Below are 20,491 nucleotides of genomic sequence, written 5' to 3'. Positions count from 1 at the left end.
AACAGCCACACCTAGACAGTATCATAGAAATTTGCATTTCAGAATATAAAATTTAGTATAATTATATGGTACATAAGTCATACTTTTTCAATAAAATTTAAGTCTGACATGTTACGTTTGACGGATAACTGAAGAGTGTAACAATATGGTTCCTTTTCTGTTAAAAAAAATGGCTCAGTCTATATGAACAGTTCCCTTCAGATCCCAACCCCTGGCCCTGTGCCCACGTGCTCTCATAAGCCTGCCGGAAGAGTAGGAGAGGATGCTAAAGGCATTCTTTTGGCTCCTTTCTCAAGAGAGCATAAAATGTTCTGGATTCATTTCTGATTTTATCCTTATGACCCTCCTTCTCCCAGTCCTTGAGAAGTCTGTGTTCTTCTTCTTTTGGCAGCCCCCTCATTGCGTCCTTCATGTTTCTATTCACATCATCTCTCTTCTCTTTGCATTACTTGGACTGCAGCTTGCTAACCAATTAGTCACATTTGGAGAAAAAGATGCACTGACACTTAACTACTTAGTAAGTACCACAGATTGCTGTGTATAAACCTTCTCACAATCATAATATATGTAGGTATATATAAAAGGTATCATCTATTTAGTCATTTAAATGACTGCATAGGCCAAAGTTAGGAGGGCCTTAACATTCTTCCCCTTCTCAGTCTAAAATACAAAGCTACTAGAAATGCTCTCTTGAAATACTATTAGCAATCTGTCCTTCCACCTCCTCTGAACAATACTTTTTCTATCAAGGTGCCACAACTGCATACGGTAATTGCATTATTTCCTTAGATGCAAAAATAAATGCTGCGTTCATACATATCACCACTTGACCAGCTTCCCTGCAGTTTAAACAACGCAAACACAGCACATCTCTAATTTCATTTTATTAATATCTTCAACTCCATTTTTCCAAGACATCCTTTCAGAACATTATTGTCACGAACATCTAAAAAATTATTTTCGTGCACGACACTCATGCAAATTGTTTGACCAAAGTTCTACTCGCTTCAGTTGTCTGTTTTATGACCCTGCTGTAAAACTCTGTGGTTTTAATTTAATGAATTCCTGAAGGCCTATCACTGCTCAGATATGAAAAACTATTATTCAAAACATGCAGAGAAGACAGCCCAGAGTCTGAGGCTCAAAATGATCCATTTTAATGATTGAAAGGCTGAAAACTCACAACAAGGCTTTACGCTGCCTAATGACTTTGCCTGCCTTTCCACATCCTGAAGCCAGGACTACAAAGTATCCCTTCATGGTATGAGCAGAATTAAATCAAAAGTTTGTCCAAATTTACAGTATTCAAGCTCACAGTTAGGGCTGCTGCATTGCCTGAATACGATTGCTAGAAGTACACGGTAATTTGTACTAGAATTTTGAGATGTGCCGATTTTGATGAGGTGACATCAAAACCAACTATGACTCTCCCATAATTCTATTTCACCAACTGGAAACCAAGAACTGCAGTATAAGTGCAATGAGTGTCAAAAGAAATAATCATCACTAAAAATGTATCTTTAAGGACAGATTTTTAAAATATACAATAGAAGGTAGCCAGCAGACATTTGAAAACCCAGAGTCTCTATTTGTGACCAAAAGTTTACTTCATCCAAATCAGTAATTTAATCCTTAATACTGGCATAAAAGGCACAAAAAGGTACGCGTTAACTAATAATGTAAAATTCTCAACATCTTATCTTATTTCAAACCAATCATATACAGTGTAGGATACATTTTTTGTTTAATCTTATGAACTACTAACAGTCAAAACTTCCAGACAACATATACAGAAATTAATACTAAAGGCATGCTTTAAGCTATGGGCAAATCATATACTCTCTTGTGATGTGATAGCGCTAACACGCATTGCAATTTTTCGTGTTAAGCACATAAAAATCAAACTATCAGTTATATTACAGAGGCAAGTAATATCATCCTCTTTATCAACACTTAGGAAAAACAAATAACAAAAAATAACAAAGAAAAGATTAAGCTTTGAAAAAAAGTAACTCTGCCACAGCGTGAAACCTTTTGCAATGCACGCTCCCATTATCTAAATAAAACTGGAAGACTTGTACGCTGCCTGTGAGGTCAGTACCACTGAAGATACCAGAAATAGAAGCTGTGATTAGAAATGACACGGAGAAAGATATCATTTGAAAGGTCTCACTAATCTTATTCTTCTCTACCAACAATATTTTAATTTCTTTCTCAAGACAGGGGTAATACTATGAAAGAAAATAATTCTTTTAAACATGCATGTGTGCAGGATGGTATTACTATTTTTTTTAGATATTTACACACAATATTTAGAACCATAGAATCATTTAGGTTGGAAAAGACCCTTGGGATCATCGAGTCCAACCATCAACCCCACTCTACAAAGTTCTCCCCTACACCATATCCCCCAACACCACATCTAAACGACTCTTAAACACATTCAGGGATGGTGACTCCACCACCTCCCTGGGCAGCCTATTCCAGTGTCTGACCACTCTTTCTGTGAGGAATTTTTTCCTAATGTCTGTCTAAACCTACCCTGTTGCCGCTTGAAGCCATTCCCTCTTGTTCTATTACTAATTACCTGTGAGAAGGGACCAGCACCAACCTCTCGACAATGTCCTTTCAAGTAGTTGTAGAGAGTGATGAGGTCTCCCCTCAGCCTCCTCTTCCTCAGACTAAACAGTCCCAGCTCCTTCAATCGCTCCTCATAAGATTTATTCTCCAGGCCCTTCACCAGCTTCGTTGCCCTCCTCTGCACTCGCTCCAGCACCTCGATATCTCTCTCGTATTGAGGTGCCCAAAACTGGACACAATACTCAAGGTGTGGCCTCACCAGTGCTGAGCACAGGGGGACAATCACCTCCCTACTTCTGCTGGTCACACTATTTCTAATACAAGCCAGGATGCCATTGGCTTTCTTGGCCACCTGGGCACACTGCTGGCTCATGTTCAGCCGCTTGTCAATTAGAACCCCCAGGTCCTTTTCTGCCAGGCAGCTCTCCAGCCACACTGCCCCAAGCCTGTAGCGATGCAGGGGGTTGTTGTGGCCCAAGTGCAGGACCTGGCACTTGGCCTTGTTGAAACTCATACCATTAGCGTACGTAGCATATTTTGATTCTGTCTATTTTTTCAGTTAATTTATATATTTATTATACATAAAATTATTTTTAAGAGCTTTTAAAGATAATTAGAAAACAAAGTAAAAGCTGATGGAATCTCAGAGAAACCAAAAGCAAGTACATGCCCAGAGCAAATAAAATCTTCTGTTATAATAGCTATGCATAGTGTTAAAACTCCCCAACCTCTTACTTGCCCAAATCTACATATGGATGTTCAGGTTTACTTCAAAGTGATCTACCACCTATTAGTTGGGTTGGAATCAGTAGCTCAGTAAAGCATACGTCACTGACAACTCATGATCCACCTCTGGAACATTATCTTCAGATACAGAATGCACATAGTGATATTGTATGAAAAATGCCAAGGAATTAAATTAGCTCTTGTATTTGTATAGGCATATTTGTGTGTGCACATCTACAGGTGCACATCATCAACCATGTAGGCCTCCCCAGAAAAACAGCATGTTCATAGATTACCTCAGCAACTTTTGGAGGGACTCCATCACCAAGAACTTCCCTGATGAAGCACTGTTGAGTCATATAATAGGAGAGTCCACAAGTTCTCTTGAAAGCATCCTTCAGTCGCTTTAGCTCTATGTCTGTAACTGTGTTGAGTGAGAAGAGAGGAGGAAAAAAAGATTTGGTCAGTAAAGATACTGTAGAAATGTAATAGCTAAAGGACTCTCAAAATCCAATACATCTTACATTTACCTTTACAATAAAAAGAGAGGAAGAAATTAAATGCATGACTTCACCTAAATAGTGGGAAAATTGGACTACTAGAAAACAAGATCTAATAATTTAATCTTCCCCAAAAAAGAGAAGTGAAGCAGACCTGAAGTCAACATCAATGATTACAACAGTTCACTGCCTGTTTTCTCAGACTACAATAGCATATTATAATTTGTTCTAAATTAAGCACCATTACTGTCACACAAAAGAAAAATAATCTAGCTTTATGATCAATTTTACATTGCACGCAAACCAGAGAAACGATCTGTAACCAACAGTGGTGGATATTATTAAGAGTAGCTCCAGCAGCACGCTTCACGGAGTTTCATCTAGCAACCACTCTACTCTTCTGTATAAAAAAAATATTTAATCACCACTTACGTGCTCGTAAGACCATACAGTGAAGCATGAATTTAACAGGATTACTACAGTTAAACTTTGGACTAAATGTAATTCTTCACCTAAGATTTTCTTGCACCGTCAAAATCTGATCACCAGCTAAAACCTGTCCAAACTTGTTCACAATCTGTAAACATGAAGAGTTTGATGACATCCTGTTTATACTTGCACAAGCTTCCTGAAAAGCAGTCCCTGCTTTCAGATTTTACAAGCATAAAGCAACTTTCTATCAAAGTGTTTAAGTGAAGTATCTTGCTGAACAAAAAACATCCTTTGTCAAAAATTAAGTTGCAGAGAGTAACGTGTCATCCAGGTCATGGTGTGTAAGTTACCATGTAGTGCAGGAAGAGCTATTTACCATCTAGAAGCCAAAAGAAATGATGTTGTACATGATAACTATGGCACTGTATTTATAGTAAGGCATTTTCCTTACCCGGATATAACAAGCCAGACAGAAACAACACTGACATGGCCAAAAGCTTGTGAAGCCTTTTGTCAGCCAAAATAAAACAGAACACTTGAGAGCTTAATCCAACTCTCTTTAAAACTTCTATGTTTCAATTAATTCATTCATCAAAAGAAAAATCACTCCTTAAAAGTAAATCACATCGAAACATTCTTCCCTAGTTTTAATCCTAGTCAGCATTGAAACAAGACTAGTGATTTCATTTAACAATTGTGTGTAAAACCAGAAATTGGGTCATGTTTCTTTTCAAAATTTATTACAAATTCTGGGTACTTTTGACAAGGAAAATTTCAAAGGATTTAAGAAATAAACCTAAAGTGTGACCCACACAGCACTGGTTCTGTCAATTAACATGGATTTGGCAAAAGACATACTCAAGTTATCATCACCACTTATCTTGTTTTAATGAAACAAGCACACTTTAATTATACGGCAGAAGGATGTTGGTATAATACTGTTACCTGGCTTATATGGTGTTTAAATTTCACTATTTCATATTAACATCTGTCCATAGAGTTATTTTCTTTCTTTGTGTCTTTACGTGTGATGTTTAATGAATGTGCAAACACTGTTCGGCACACCAGCTAAAGTTTTCTTCCAAGATTTTTCCTTAGCTAACTGGAAACAGACTCTCTGATACAATATTTACAACCTGATGCAAAACTCTACACACTCTCCAGCTCTTCGGAATCACGGAAACAGGAAGCAAAATGAAGATTCCTCAAAGAAACTGACCCTCATGCCACAGCCTCTCCTCCAAACATGTGCAAAAAATTAAGAGAAGTGCTTCCCATTAGAGAGATGCCTCACCTCGTCTCCTCCACACCTCCTATGCACAACGGAACTACAGCTAATTTTCAGCCAACAGGAACAACTCCCACCACGTTTAATGAGCAAAAGCTTGGGATTGCTAAGGGGACAGAAAAAGGGGAAGCTACTGGCTTCATTATTTTGGCAAGGTATAGCAAACAACCTAGATCCTAGACAAAATCTAGCTACAGTTCTTTGATGAAAGTATTTTAATTTGTTGTATTTTTTATATGCATGAGCACACACACACTTTTATTAAAAATAGACTCTGCATTCTGATTTTTTCCCCTCCTCAGTTAATTTTTTTGAACTCCTCAGCAGTTAGTCCAACCTGGTTTGCGATCATTTGGCAAAAATTTTATACACAAACCAAGCGTTAACTAAATAGATGCTTACAGCTTTACAAATATTATAATGGATTTTCAAGTAACCTAATGAATGCTTACTGCAAAAATAAAGTTGAAACATAAACAATATATACAGCGACTTAAATAGCACTGTGTCATTATCAACGTCTGCAGGTTCAGTTTCCTGACTGCAGAGAAAATTCAAATCATTTTCATTAAAAAATTACAAAATATCTTTTTTCCCAGCATTCATTTCTAATGACTGGTTTGTGTCCCTTGTTCCAGCTAGTTAAAGTTTCTCCGCAGCACGGGGAGAGGAGGGAGGGAGCACAGCTCTGCGTCCTGGTTGCACTGACAGCCCCCACGTTCCCAGGCAGAGCATTTTCACCCAACTCCGGGCACCTTCCAGCTGCCGTCACCACTGAGCCCTCTTACAGCAAAGCTCTTCTCAACAGGGACACCACGACAATCTTGCCGAGTTATACTTGTGCACTATTTTCTTGTTAGGATTAATTAAAAGAAATACAACAGCCCATACTGATGTAAAACTTCCAATCACTGTTAATAGAAAATTTTATTAACCCAATAAATGTGAACTGACTATATCTAATAGGCTAGAATATAAAGTTATTTCAGTCAGTCAAGTACTTTCCTAATCAAAAAATTTTCTGGCCATTCCTTTATGAAATTTACCTGTATTAACAGAAATTAAAGCAATTTGTAATCTGACAACCTTAATTGCAGACCACATTAGTACTCCAGAGATATTTTATGTATCACCTTATATCCTTAAGTGCATGAAACAAGTTACATGTTTCTAGGAGTCACCGAAACGCAACCACCTCTCTGGTGACAGAGCTGCATAGAGCGGTATTTCTTGTGTGAAACTCCGATGTAACAAGGAGCAGTGAATTAATTTAACCCCGGAAGGGTTGCTGTTTTTCAGTTTCCACTTGAAGCAAATAGGTCTCACTGTATCACAAATTAAGAAAACATGCACAGCAATGAAACTGGGGCCAACTACATCTTGGAAATACACAGTACGCCCAAGAGCATGGCAGGCAGCAGTTATTGGTACTTCCTTGAGCACCTACGACTGCCAAGAGTGTATTTCAGGCAGTGTTCAGATATACAAAAATCCCATATGTACATCAAGAAACACAGAAGTGGCTGGAGTCCTGCTGCAGAACGGGTTGGCGAGGAGAAGACTGGGAAGAAAATAGTCAACCAATACTACTAACACCTTCAAAAAGAACTGTCAGCATATCATTTAATAGTGGATGATAAATGGACACTGCCAACCCATGTTACATTGCAAAAGCAAGTTACTAGTGCTAGAGACCATGTAATACTATTGTTTGCATGCAGAAACTACAAAACAGGTCATGGAATTACAGGAAAGGTAATTCCATTCCTTCCCCAGGACACATTAAAATGACAGATGCTGGCCATTTAAAATCATCTGCAAAGCTTTGTAAAAATAAGTTCATTACACATTTAGATCCAGGCACATGAAAGTACTACTGAAATAAGCAGAGTATAAATCAAAGATATTATCAATGTTTACTATGAGTCTGTAAGACAAATAAAATATTTGAATACAAAATCCCAACACCAAAGTACCAATTATTCAACATAGAGATAGAACATGATGGCATGTTGAGAGGAAATAAAATTAAGTCTTAAATTATGAAAGTAACATTTCCAGAAGCAATACATCTATTACTATAAAAATTGGAACACTCACATACCCACAAGCCACCTTTTTTTCCTCTCAATTCCACAAGTCCCATGCAGGAAGCATCATAGACCATGGAGATATTTTTAATCCCACCTTTAGACGTAAATGTAGTTAACAACGCTGTTTCCTACACTGACTGAAGTTCCTTCATTAAGGATATTCACTGTTTCCAAAAGCACAGTCTTACCAAACGCTTTCAGGAGACAGTTGTCTACAAACACCGATGAAAAGACCATTCACGAGCTGCTTTCACTACACAGACACTACACTATGGGATACACTGTTGATGCATTCATAACCTGACAGTGAAAAACAGAACACGTAAGACTTCCCGAAGTAAGTTTACGGTAGCCAACACAGCAAAAACCATGCCAACTGCTCCTACCAGTAACAAGTGGCACAACCTCAATATTATGGCAGAGAAAGCAATGGAATTGGAACTGCACGCCTAATTCTTTACACTTCAAGACTATTGAAGCTAGCTTTTTATTGTGAGGTTCTAATTCAAAATAATAAAAACAATTTGCACTAGTTAGATACTGTATTCTAATTCTTAAAATCATATTTGCCAAATTCCAAAAACCACCATTGAAACAAATGGAAAAGTCACAGTTGTTCCATCTAGGTGACTTTTATAATACAAACCTCCTCAATGCTACCTTGGCTGGATGGCTTCCAATAAAGTCAAAGACACTGTAACAGAAGATTAGCGCTGCTTCCAACTCTGCAGGGAATAGCTGAGCTCCAGTTTGTTTAATAAAGTTTAAATGAAACCACGCAACCTCAGCTAAAAATGTCACCGCAAGTTACAGTAATTGTAACAAACCTTCAGCTCATTCAACTGCCGAGGATATTTTTAGTTTAAAAGCGTTACTTAAACATAATGCTGTTTATATTGATTTACAAAACTACTATTTTTTTCAAACTCACATCTCTCCACGTAATGATTTGTATAGTGCATTCCAAAACAGTCCCGTGCTGGAAGCCACCCTCTTTCCACTGCTTTCATTCCACATTATTTATCACCGACTCATGCTGGAGTTTTCCTTTTAGAAAAAAAAAAAAAAATGTATCTAAAGCTCAAATTATGCAAGCCTAGATGCCCAACCGCAGGCTTAAACTTCGTTTTGCCACCCACATAAAACTGAGCTGGATTTCAGAGGGGATCCCCACCAGCTGTGTCACTGATAGAAACGGGAGCTGCAGGGAATCTGTCTCAGAAAAAAATATGCTACATTTATGTAGAAGCCTAATGTCAGATACCCACATTCTGGACATTAGATACAACTTTCCATTTGAAAAGGGAAAGCAGAAAACACAGGTGAAGTTACTCCCTTCCTCCTCATCCTACTTAAAACTCAGCACAGTGCATAGAAACAAGGGTAATTACCTGAAGTATTTACTGTCTAATACTCAAATTCTCAAATTTACATGTGCTCAATCAACTACTCTCAAATTTAAAGTCTGTTTTGTATAAAATTGTAGTCCAAATAGTATACATAAAACAATAATTTATGTATCACAATTGCTCTTCAGGCAACAGATAGCATTCTTTTTGCTTACCCATTCTGTAACTTTAAAATACATCTTTAGATGTACCTTAAGTTCTGTTTAACTAAACTAAGGTGGAGGAAATCAACCCTTACACTGGAGCTTTGGCAAGCTTTGCAGACACATTCTCTATTCATTTTCGAAAGTTTTTTCTTTCCACATCCTGTAGCACTAATGTCACCCCCACATTCTCGGCTTTATCTTGGGAAGTTTTAAAATGCATTGTGAGTAATGTATGGTCCAACATACAGCACAGCCTCTGGCATTTCAAGACAAAGGTCATACTGAAAAGCACAAGACAACTTTACACAACCAACACCCATGCAAAACTCAGCAAGCTGGGAAGCTGTCTCAGCAAAAGTTCCTCTGCTATTACAAGACTGCTAGTGAAATTTATTAAGAGGCACCAATGAAAATATGACTACATAATGAAATATACCAAATATTGATACTTTTGCTTGTTTATTTCCTGTCCTGGGAAAAGAGATAGAAGAAAAATGGTTACATCAAAGCCAATTCCCCACTGATCAAAGTGCCTCCATTGCATACTCCATCATACTTCCTTAGAGACTAATGAATCTTAGCTAAGGTTTGTACAAATTAACTCAATGGTATGTTTTACTCAAATACTGCAATAAAGTAAAGATCTTCCTTAATTTTTTTGTTTTTTAATGATGCAACACTAGGAATACTATTGAGGTGAAGAATGTAAGAACTGGCACTCACTACAGTCTCTGCCTGGCACCAGTAACTAACTTGCACCCAAAGCAAGATCGAACAGAGTAACTTATCTTCCCATCTTGCAGCATACGGCTGCTCTCCAATGCCCTTGCAGAGAAGTTTAAAGATTTACAGAGGCACTAAAGAGAAGCAACACCAAAATTTACGAGCGAGCACTGCTGGTTAAGATGCAACAGCTCACGCATGAATGTTAGGCATTATAAGAAACAAATATTCATTTTGAAGGGAGCTTGTCTAAAGGTTAAAAGAAGTGGTCAGTCAGGCTTAATGGATTTATTACAGCTTATATAACATAATTACTATATACCTTGCCTGTGACATGTGCAACGAGAGCGAGCACAATAAATGCATTTTAAATTCCTATTTAATATTTATTTGGAGAGTCAGACCAGCCGTAAGAATGCCTTCCTTTACAATGCTTTTTCCCCTACCCTTCAAAATCCAAGCACAATTATGTAAAATGCTGTAGTAATACAGAATGAGATACAAAATGCAGCTTTGAAAAGCGTCCAGTTGTCTGTTGTAGGAAAGGATAAGAAAAGTACTGTAAACTACTACTATGGAGCTGCTTTAGTCAGTGAAAAGGACAGAATCCCAATAGTTTAACTGAGGGTAGGTGGGGAGGTGGTAGTTTAACTGAGTTAATCTGCCATGGCTACTATCAACTGACAGCCAATTAACATAACCTATAACAAACTGGACACACAAAGCACATACCTGTTTTCTTTCCTTTCATCTTATTAGAGATATTAGTGACAGCTGAAAACAAATCAGTGATGTGGTAACAACTATTTACACCAGAATCACAAAAGTAACATGTAAATCATCACTTCCATTAGTATGAGTAGTAGTAACAGCACCAAAAAGCTGATAAAATCTTTATGCCTCAAAAGCCTAAAATATTTAATTTGGCTACATGAAAAGAAATTATTTATTCTAGTTTGCAGGAGACGAACAAAAAAAAAAAAAGCCAAATCAAGGCAGAAGACCACAAAGTATCGACAATGCTGAAAATCAAAACAGGAAACAAATTACTGCATAAGCAGGAAGAAAACAAATGGCGAGGATAAAAAGTTCAGTTAAGGTGAAGGGTCAAGAAACTTTAAGCTCATCTGATTTAAAGTATCTTACAATATATCTAGTAGTGCTGGTACTTTTTCCCGAACTGTAAGCATCAAAACGCCTACAATGCTCTACAAACAAAAAAAAAAATCTGAATTTCCAGTGTCACTACTGGAAGAAAAAGAGCTTGCTATGTCAGTGCCTTAAAAAAAAAAAACAAAAAAACAAAACACCCCTGCAGATCTCAAGTATACAGAACAAGCAATAATTTGCAACCATCAGCATAACACTGCATTTATTCTTTACTAAAAATAACCAAACCCGAATTTTAATAAAACAGACAACTTGATCATCCTTCAGAAAGCAAGCAAAATTCACCTACCTCGAGCTCTACCTGACTTCCAGCTCAGGTTTTAATAATTCTAATATTTTGATCTTTAAGCGACAATTTTACAGGTTCAATATCAAACTCACAGGGCATATAATTCTCTAACCAGACAGTTATCTTCCCTGTAATCACTTGCTCAATATTTCCCCCAGGAATCTTCATCCTAGTTATACATGGAAATTTTATTACTTTTTTCATTAGTCTTTATTGTGACTTAATGGCTGCGGTTATGAAGTTGTCAAGAACCAAAGCAATTACTAAAAAGCTTCAAAGAGGTAAAATGTGCAAGTGAATGTAAAGCATGTTTGGGAACAACCCCCAAACAGGAAGAACAAACTGCAAAAATCTATTGAGATAAATGAACCAGCTATGACTAAAATGACAACATCCACACACACCCATTCCTGCCAAAAAGGAATCCACTTGACAATATTTTGGGCAAAAATACAGACAAAAAAATCCTGCCTCCCCTAATGAAAAAATTAATCCACTCTTAAGGAATCTTTCATAACCAGAGTATCAAAAATGGCACCATTCAAATTAAACAGTGCATCTCACTGAAGACTTAACAGTCTTAACATGACCTTTACCAATAACAGGAATTTAAGGATAACAGCAACACAGTTTTGGTATTAAAAATAAAATAAAATAAATATTATTCAATCCAGTTGTATTTTTTTCCTTCTACCTATTCTTTGGGTTTTGGTCCTAGTGGCTCATCCTGGGGATAAAGCTTTTCTTGGTTCTACTAGACCTAACCATAATGCATATCAAAGGTTTAACATCTTGTATGCAGAGAGCGGAAGAAGATTTAGTTATTACAATAGGATTTGCCAATTTTCTGTAACATGAATACTTAGCATTTATGTGACGCTTTTAATCTTCAAAGAGCTTACTTCTCACAGTTACCATCCTCAAAAAGAATGCCATTAAGTATTATCAGCCTGTTTTATCCATCTGTAAAGTATCTCCATCAGGGCACACACTGTCACATTGCTATTTGGATTATGTTTGCTTCAAGCAAAGCTAATCAGCACAGGTTCTGTGACAACCCTCCCCATAAGACTAGTGTGGATAGGAATTGCTACATAATAGCCCCAACAGTGAAATAATCCTCCCACCATCTGAGCACTTAAATCTTATTGGCTATATTTTATATCCTCAGGAATTAAAGGAGCCTAGTTTTATATGCTTTCCAGTCCAACACTGTAAGCCACAGAAGAAACCTGAAAGAACCTGAAAATTCAGAAATCTCTGCAGATTATTAAAATAATTTTGACCATGCATATGACCACAAATTTAATATTAGGGACAAAATTAATTACTGTTATCAATTAAAGAACTGGTAAACTAATTCTCAGTGACTGCACAACGCAATTTCTAGCTCTGATTAATCACAGGATGCCACCTTTCCCGGCCACTGGCCCCTGTCAGAACACTTACCGCTTCTTCCAAGATGAGGTGCTGGTAGATGCTCTGAATAAATTATCAATGACCCTGGAGAAAACACACTCGAGCTAGCTGACCAGCACAGCCAGGCATGGAAACCACACAGAAACGTAAAAGGTAAAGAGGCAGAAGTACAAGTTTTAAGTGGTTTTAAACACAGAGCGTAAGCCATCTTGCAGTAAGAGCACCGAGAACCCTGAACTCCCTCCGAAAGACAGACGCATGGACAATAATGAATAAGGGGTCAGGGAAGCCCTAGAAGTAATCAACTATGGCTGGGACATTTGCCTTTACCTGAGCACAGTCATCGCTCTTTGCTCACTTTCTAACCTCTTCGTTCCTCATTTTTCTTTCCTTTTCCACCACTGTTTTCTTCCAATGCTTCTTCATGGTTTATGTAGTTTGTACATTTCCTGGGATGATGGTTTTAGCTGTCAGTCTTTTCAGTATTTAGTCCAATTTCAATCAGAAACAGAACTCCACTCTCCTGAGCTGTCCCTTCATCAGTTTTCCCGCTAAATACTGCTGGAGGTTTGTTTTGTCACAGGTAAGTAGAACAGCTTCTGTCACAATTCTGAAAAGCTGCTCCCACTTTATTACCACCATGAAAATCATCCAGACATTTATGCTTGTTAAGATACACAAAATTACATTATATAACTAATTTCCAAGAAATAAACAGCCCATTAAAATGAAAAGCAAAGGCAAATGACAACTATGTAAAAGCAAACACCACATAAGGACCTTACTACAAAATAATATAAAAAATATTTCATACCCTGTCTCCCAAAAGTGTCAAAGATACTAAACGCAACTATACTATGAATTGTTCTTTAATTAAAAAAATAAACAAAACCTGAAAGTTAAAACATAATCTGCAATTTCTGCATAGGAAGGCAATGTTTCCTATAGCCTTTTGTGAGGACGAAAGGCAAGTTCTAATTTGCGATTGCTGGTATAGTTTTGATCGGGCATTTACTCAAGTGTTAGTCTCTGGCAGCTAAAAGAGCAAACTAGTTAAGCGTAGTACTTAAATACTATCACAAGTAAAGAATTATAAAAGATTCAGATAATATTTATATACTGCTACATCTTAATTTCTGAAGTTAGAAGAAAAATATTACTCACTTGGAAGCCAAGTGTTTTGGTAGAAACACATCACGCACATGTATGTACACATACAGCTGATGGACAAAAAAAGGCTCCTATTCTCAGCTCTTGGGCATGTATCTGTCTAAAATACAACCTCAGCTCAGATGCGAAGTGAACTATTTTAGCCTCAGGTCACAAATTTATGTCTTCTGTTACACTGTTACAAACACATAACAAGTTTGCTAGCAATCTGTGAGTGGCTGAAAAATAAAGGCAGAATTACAAATAGACACACTAGCCTACATAGTAAAGAAATAAAATAAAAACTAACATGTGCTTAGTTCTGGGACCCTATTACATGTTTGCTAGAACGCCAAGACCTGAATCAGAGATGTTTTTTAACAGAGAATAGTAAACAATCAGTGTCACTCTTTCCAAACTCCATTTCCACTGATGCATCTCCTGTTAAGAGATTTCTCCATTAACACTCAAGGACTAACATTTTTGAAGAACTAACCTGAAAGATGTCATACTAGTTTTAAGTGTATCTGTGCTCTATTACAAAATTAATCTATACAAATATTCCTTATTAAATGCATACTCTTCCTAAGGCCCTACATTCAGAAAAAAGAAGCAGTATATTTAGATACACCATGTAACAGCTGTATGGGAAACCACCTTCCGCTGATGTTACTGCCACTGGCCAGTTTAGATTGATGTGGTAACTCAAATTTCAGAGTTTCATATAAACACACTGTCCATTGTTTCACAGAAAAGAAGTACAGGAACAGAAAAGGTATTAGAATGACTTAAAACCAAAGAGCTATGATGCCCTGAATAGCATCAGCAGTTGGAATCTCTCCCTGAATCCCCGAAGAGGCTCGCAATATATCCCCAAGGACATTACAGGCTCTATTAGAAGCAGCACATTTACATAATGAATTAGGAACGTTTTATATGAAGAGATATTTATCAAATAGTTTATATTCTGCTTTTCAGCCTCTATTCTTGTAATACTCTGGCTTCTGCAGATATTTAGCTAGTGCTCTATATTAGAATTAGTGTATATTATGGTTCCTTCCTTTTTTAACCTATCTACGTTGCAATCTACTCGTTATTCAAGGAGTAAGATTAGTTCACACAAGACATTTACACAATTATTCTTTAAGCAAGGTGATTAGAAGAGAGCACTGAATTGCAGGTAACAAAAAAAGCAGGGAACTTGTTAGTGGCAAAAAGATTGACTATAATTCTTTAGGAAAAGAAAAATAACATTGTTAGCTGCAAGATTGGAATACAGGGACTAAAAAGTTTTTATATTACTTTTCCACTGATAACAACCTCTGTTAAGATCCTCACAGAATACAGAGCAGGCTATACTAACTGCACTAACCGCCACTGTTTATTTTTCTTAAAGCAATGGTGCCTCTGCCATCTGAAGTGCAAATCCACTTTTCTAATTTTTAAACTAAAACCCAGGATTTAACTGTATCACATTGTTCAGGAAAATGTGGTAAAAGTCTTCTTTACAAGACTAGGAAATTTCCAGAGCAGAGTAAGATTTTGTTTCTGGATAACACCTAACAACTAGAAACACAGATTGAAAGGAAGTGTTTCTTCAGCCCAAAACAGATTCATGATGCCATATTCAAGTTCATTTTTAGAACAAATTTAATCTGCAAAACTGAAGTTCTCATAATTACTATCCCAATACTTCCAGTTCTTTTTTTCTACATTCACACACTTATTAAATCTGGCACTTCCTGTTCTGCTTAGGTTTCTGAGTGGAAATGCGGAAGAACACCATTTTTTTCATTCAAGGTTTCAGAATTTTAAAAGAACAATTTTCCAAACTACTGCAGTAAAATTGTTCATTTAGAACAGCTGTCAAAAAATCCAACTAAATCAGTCTTATGGTCACTTGTAGAGTTCAACTGAGACAGTAGAATATACCTGTTCAAGTACTTAAGTTCATGACTTGCTGCCAAAGCAGTCTGCTACAGGACAAAAACTGAGCACTTCCCATTATCACTGTAAATTAAGATAAGGAATATCAATTTAAAACACACAAAAAATAAATGTAAGCACACATTCTACATTAAATACTTAACATGAAATTAAATTGTGAGTGGATGACGACTGAAAGACCAGGTAACAAAAAGATAGATACAATGTGAATAAAAAGTACAGCTTGTGAGAAGAATTCAAAAGGGCTCGTAATAGGTTTTATTTTTAAAGGATGAAGAATACATTTCTATGCAGAACGCAATTATCTCTTATTTTGGCCTGGTGACATTGCCTCTCATAACTTCTGTGTCCATTTCAGACTCTAAACTAAGCAAAACAGCTTCAAAGGATTTGGATATTAAAAAAAAAAATCCTCAAAGTAAGTGTTATACAAGACACAAGTATAGCTTCCTTTTCCCTTTGTAGTTGGTGGTTAGAAGCACGTATGGCACTCAACAACTAGTGGGGCTGCCTCACGCCAGACCAGTTCTTCAGTGCCTTTCTCTGCAGCTCATGACATGCACCCGCAGAGAACTTGACCAGAATAGAAGTCAAATCCCTTTTTAAGGTACAGAAGAATGTCTCACTAACTGTTTAAAACCACTCTAAAAGGCAAAGCTGAAGCGTACAGCAATGCGTAAAGCCAGATGATATTTCTGCCTGTCTTCTCAGTCTGTCCAAAGCTACCCATTGAGATCAGGGTTCTGTCCTGTTAGTTCCAGCAGCATCCTTGTCCCAGAAGCTCTGGATGGTTTGCAGCGCATTCCACCTTAATACATTAGTGAACACATTAACCTGGGCAGCTTAGGAACACCGTTACATAACTACAGAAGGAGATCATTATTTTGCCCCCAAAACACGACATGGTAAGTACTAGTTGTTAGCCTCATCAGCGCATTTCCATGTGATAGGAGAGGCTCATTATGCGTTGTGATAGGCTAAAAGGAGAAGGGAGAGGACTGAAGAGATCAGAGCATGCTACTTGATATGCCAAGTCACCCTACCTGTGATAGCTAATCACTTCAGTGGAGGTAATGATTCAGGTAAGTAACTATTTCAGTGCTTTTGCCATTTTTACATTAAGTAACATATACAACAGGAAATAAACCCTGGTCATTACAAACTGCCTTGATTATCATTTGTCTAAACCTTTCCCAGGCATATCCTATTTTGCCTCTAAACCAAATAAAGGCCTTAGTGCAAACGTTAGCCTATTTTTAAAAGGAAGTAATTTCCTTAACCTATTAAATTATTTAACCAAGAAACACACATCTCTATCTCCTAGAACTCAGCCGCATGTCCATATTACACTAAAATAATGAAGGAACTTTTTGTTGTCATTATGATGAGTAACTTAATGGTCTACACAGAAAAATGCTGTGATCAATTATAACCTGCATAATTTTTTAAACAGATTTGGTGAACCACTATCAAAACTATACGGAGACACATTTTGTTTCAAATTAAGATCTGAACCCAGTTTATACCCATTAAGAATCAGAAATCCAGAAAAGCTTTTACACCAGTTTAATAAAACTGCAGTTAAAAGAGACACTCTTTCCAAAGATATCCCCACCTATAAGGAGGACTACGCCAACGCTGCTCAATTGTAAACACAAGCTCATAAAAAACCCACTTCTCAGAGGTGGTAAAATTCATTACCTAAAAAAGAAATGCTAAGTATTATTAAACAGCTAAGCTGAAAACACTGAAGCTATAGGGACAGAGTCATCATTAACAAAAGTTAAGATGTCCCTGAAGAAATCACAAAAGAGAATGTGCATTAGGATTTTGCCACTCTTTAGGCAAGCAGGGTATTTTTATTCCAGTAAGTGCTAGCAATAATATAGTCTTCAAAGTTTTGTGAATTAGACCCTTTCAAACTCTTAGGCAGAATCTACATTAATGGATTTTTCTTTTACATTCATCTTTGCCCAAAGGCTTCATTGTCTCATTATGTAAATGACCTTTTCATATGAAAATTAAATGTTAAAGATGCTTTTTGTAGTTCCTCAATACTGCAAATATCACATGGACATCCACAGCAACTCAGACTAAGTATAACTTAAAGAAAAAGCAACTGCTTCAAGCAATATAACAAATTAAGAAATAACTTGTTTTTAAAATACTTAAAATTGTAAAGTCTTCTGTGGAATTAAACTCCAGAACTTTCTTTCCCATACATAAAATTAAACTAGGAAATCACCAGTTTCATTATGAACTATACCGAAGACCAGACTGTAAAATGCATTTTGGGAAACAGGCATGCAGAACTTGAAGACCTGCATATATACCTTCAGCACACTCTCCATCTCATTTGATGTTCCTTGTAGAACCCAGTGAGCAGTCAACACCCAACTGGAGCTCACCTAAAGAGAGGTTGGGCACTTCAAATGAAACACTGTGTCCTCCTGAGTAGCCTCCACTGCACACCAAGTCCCACATGTTACTCAAAATAATTCTGTAAGTTACCACCAAATAGTTCGGTACTGCTAGCTACCTAGGGTGCAGTAATAAAGTGGAGAGCAAACACCCCGCTCATTACAAAGGCAAAGACTTATGAGTCAAGGACAGGCAGAGAAACTCTCACACTTCTACTCATTAAGAACACAACTTCTCTTCATAGGTCTCTGTAAATATGTTACTCTAAAGTCCCACGGCGCGGTACCAAACATTTCTTGGTGCACTCCCAGTCCCTCCATCAGCAACAGTAAAAAAAGACTGCAGATCCCAACCCAAGAAGGAGCACAGCACCCACCTGGCCCAGAAGGACTCAGGTGGATGCAAAGCTCCCCACTGAGCAAATCTTTAAAACTAATAGACTACTGTTAAATAACCCAGGAGGCCCTAAAAAGCCCAACTGCTCCAGATTACAATAGTCCTTGAAATAACTTAGTGGACAGAAACAATTCTGGTATTTGAAAATGCAACACTTGTTCTACCCCTCCTCCATTTCTTTTCTGTAAGCTCACTGTACTTTGCATTTCTTCTTGGACCAAAAAAGAGCAGGATTATTTTTAAAATAATTAGTAGCTAAGTCACACAGATGCCATGATAAGAGCTCAAGGACATACAACTCATTAGACCTACCTGGCACTCCCCATATACAAAATTATTTAGAACAAATGTATAAATTCACAACCTAACCAAAAATAAACTCAATTTTCAGAAGATATTCTGTCATTTTTAAGATGAGAGACATTAGTAACATCCGGTTTTTTTCAAATACAGAAAAATCATAATCAGTCCTATCACAAAGCAGCAGTTGTATAATATTAATTTATAGAATTAAATAGACATATCATGCCTCACCTAACCACATAACTTGCTAATGCTATGCTCTTTTTTATTCTCACGAAGCTTGTCATTCCTTCACAGGCCCATGTTTTTTGAATGTGATTTAATTTTTTTGAGTACTAAAGAATGGAATGCCTTACTTATTTTATTAAATGAGACAGTAGGCTGTCTTCCCTCTGACCAGAAGAAAGGGGTGAGGGTTGTTTTACTCACTTCTTCCATAGTGCCAGCAGCCAGAAAGGCTGATACCATTACAGGTCAAGTATAACAGGACTCAAGTAGCCCCCTCTATTTTTTTTCTCCCTTTCATATTTCATTAGAGATGCTTGATATAATTTTGAAAAGCTTCCTAGTTTCTACTTTTGGTTTATTTTATTTTCTCTGTAGGACACTGCCAAGTAGATTTAGGACCCTGATGTTATTTTTCATAAAAACAAGGCTTTACAAAACTCAAGATGAACAGAAATATTTCATAGAATCTGTCAGGTTGGAAAGTATCTCAGGAGGTCAACTCGTTCTACCTCGTGTTTGAAACTGGGTCAACACTGAACTCAGACCAGCTTGCAGAGGGCTTTGTCCAGGCAGGTCTTGAAAACCTCTAAGGATGAAAGTTCAACAACTTTCTCTGGGTGTGTATATAAAAAAAAAAAAAAGAAAAAAAAAAGAAAAAAAGGCCTGCTGTTAAAGGAGTAAAAACTAAAAACTGATTAGAAAGAGGTGACCACAACAATAATTGATTTCATTGCTTAAAATACAAGAAATAAAGCAGAACTAGTGAGAGTGATATGAGCTATGAGATATATAGGCACATAATCTATAAAACAAATCAATGTTTTGCGTATTCAATTTCAGCCTACACACCAATGTAAGAAAATATATTACGCATATAATAGCCTGATAGTGTACTTTTAGCTTATATCAAGACGTTTAACACTCAAAATGAGGATTTGTTCAGCTTATCCTTTAACTTCAGCCACCATGGCTGGAATGATATTATCTCTTTATGCTCATTTGGCAGCTTTCCTGACCACTTTGATTTCAATCTCTCGTAACATGTTGACAGGACAAAAATGCACCTAATATTATGACACTACTATTATTTAGAGACATGATTCACCTGCTGAAGTGAGAAACCAGAGGACTCCCAACATTTACTGACTCATATTTCAAAGTTTTGAGGGCTTTTTGCTTTAAGATGTTCAACTGTTTCTTGCTTATGAAATGCCTACATTCTTAAATCCTCTTTTATCAGACTTACATCACTGTGTGCACATCCAACATTTC

At 37.0% G+C, this 20,491-nt stretch overlaps 1 protein-coding gene across 10 annotated transcripts in view; it reads right to left on the bottom strand.

Annotated features, from left to right (window-relative positions):
• The window catches only part of USP32 (ubiquitin specific peptidase 32), a 77,844-nt gene that overhangs the window by 51,859 nt on the left and 5,494 nt on the right, over window positions 1-20,491 (bottom strand). For 6 of the 10 annotated variants that reach the window (XM_074594353.1, XM_074594358.1, XM_074594359.1 and 3 more), the window contains exons 2-3: window positions 8,551-8,666; window positions 3,603-3,730 (exon numbers count right to left, since the gene is read on the bottom strand). In XM_074594353.1, coding sequence (XP_074450454.1) covers window positions 3,603-3,730; window positions 8,551-8,629 — 207 coding nt within the window. In that variant the 5' untranslated portion in view covers window positions 8,630-8,666. The remainder of the gene's footprint in view (window positions 1-3,602; window positions 3,731-8,550; window positions 8,667-20,491) is intronic. The other 4 variants (XM_074594354.1, XM_074594357.1, XM_074594361.1 and 1 more) reach the window with 1 other exon arrangement.

The sequence above is a fragment of the Larus michahellis genome, chromosome 7, assembly GCF_964199755.1.
Source record: "Larus michahellis chromosome 7, bLarMic1.1, whole genome shotgun sequence".
Classification (NCBI taxonomy): Eukaryota; Metazoa; Chordata; class Aves; order Charadriiformes; family Laridae; genus Larus; species Larus michahellis.
The sequence above is the reverse complement of the archived record's forward strand: the minus strand, read 5'-3'. Positions and strand labels throughout refer to the sequence as shown.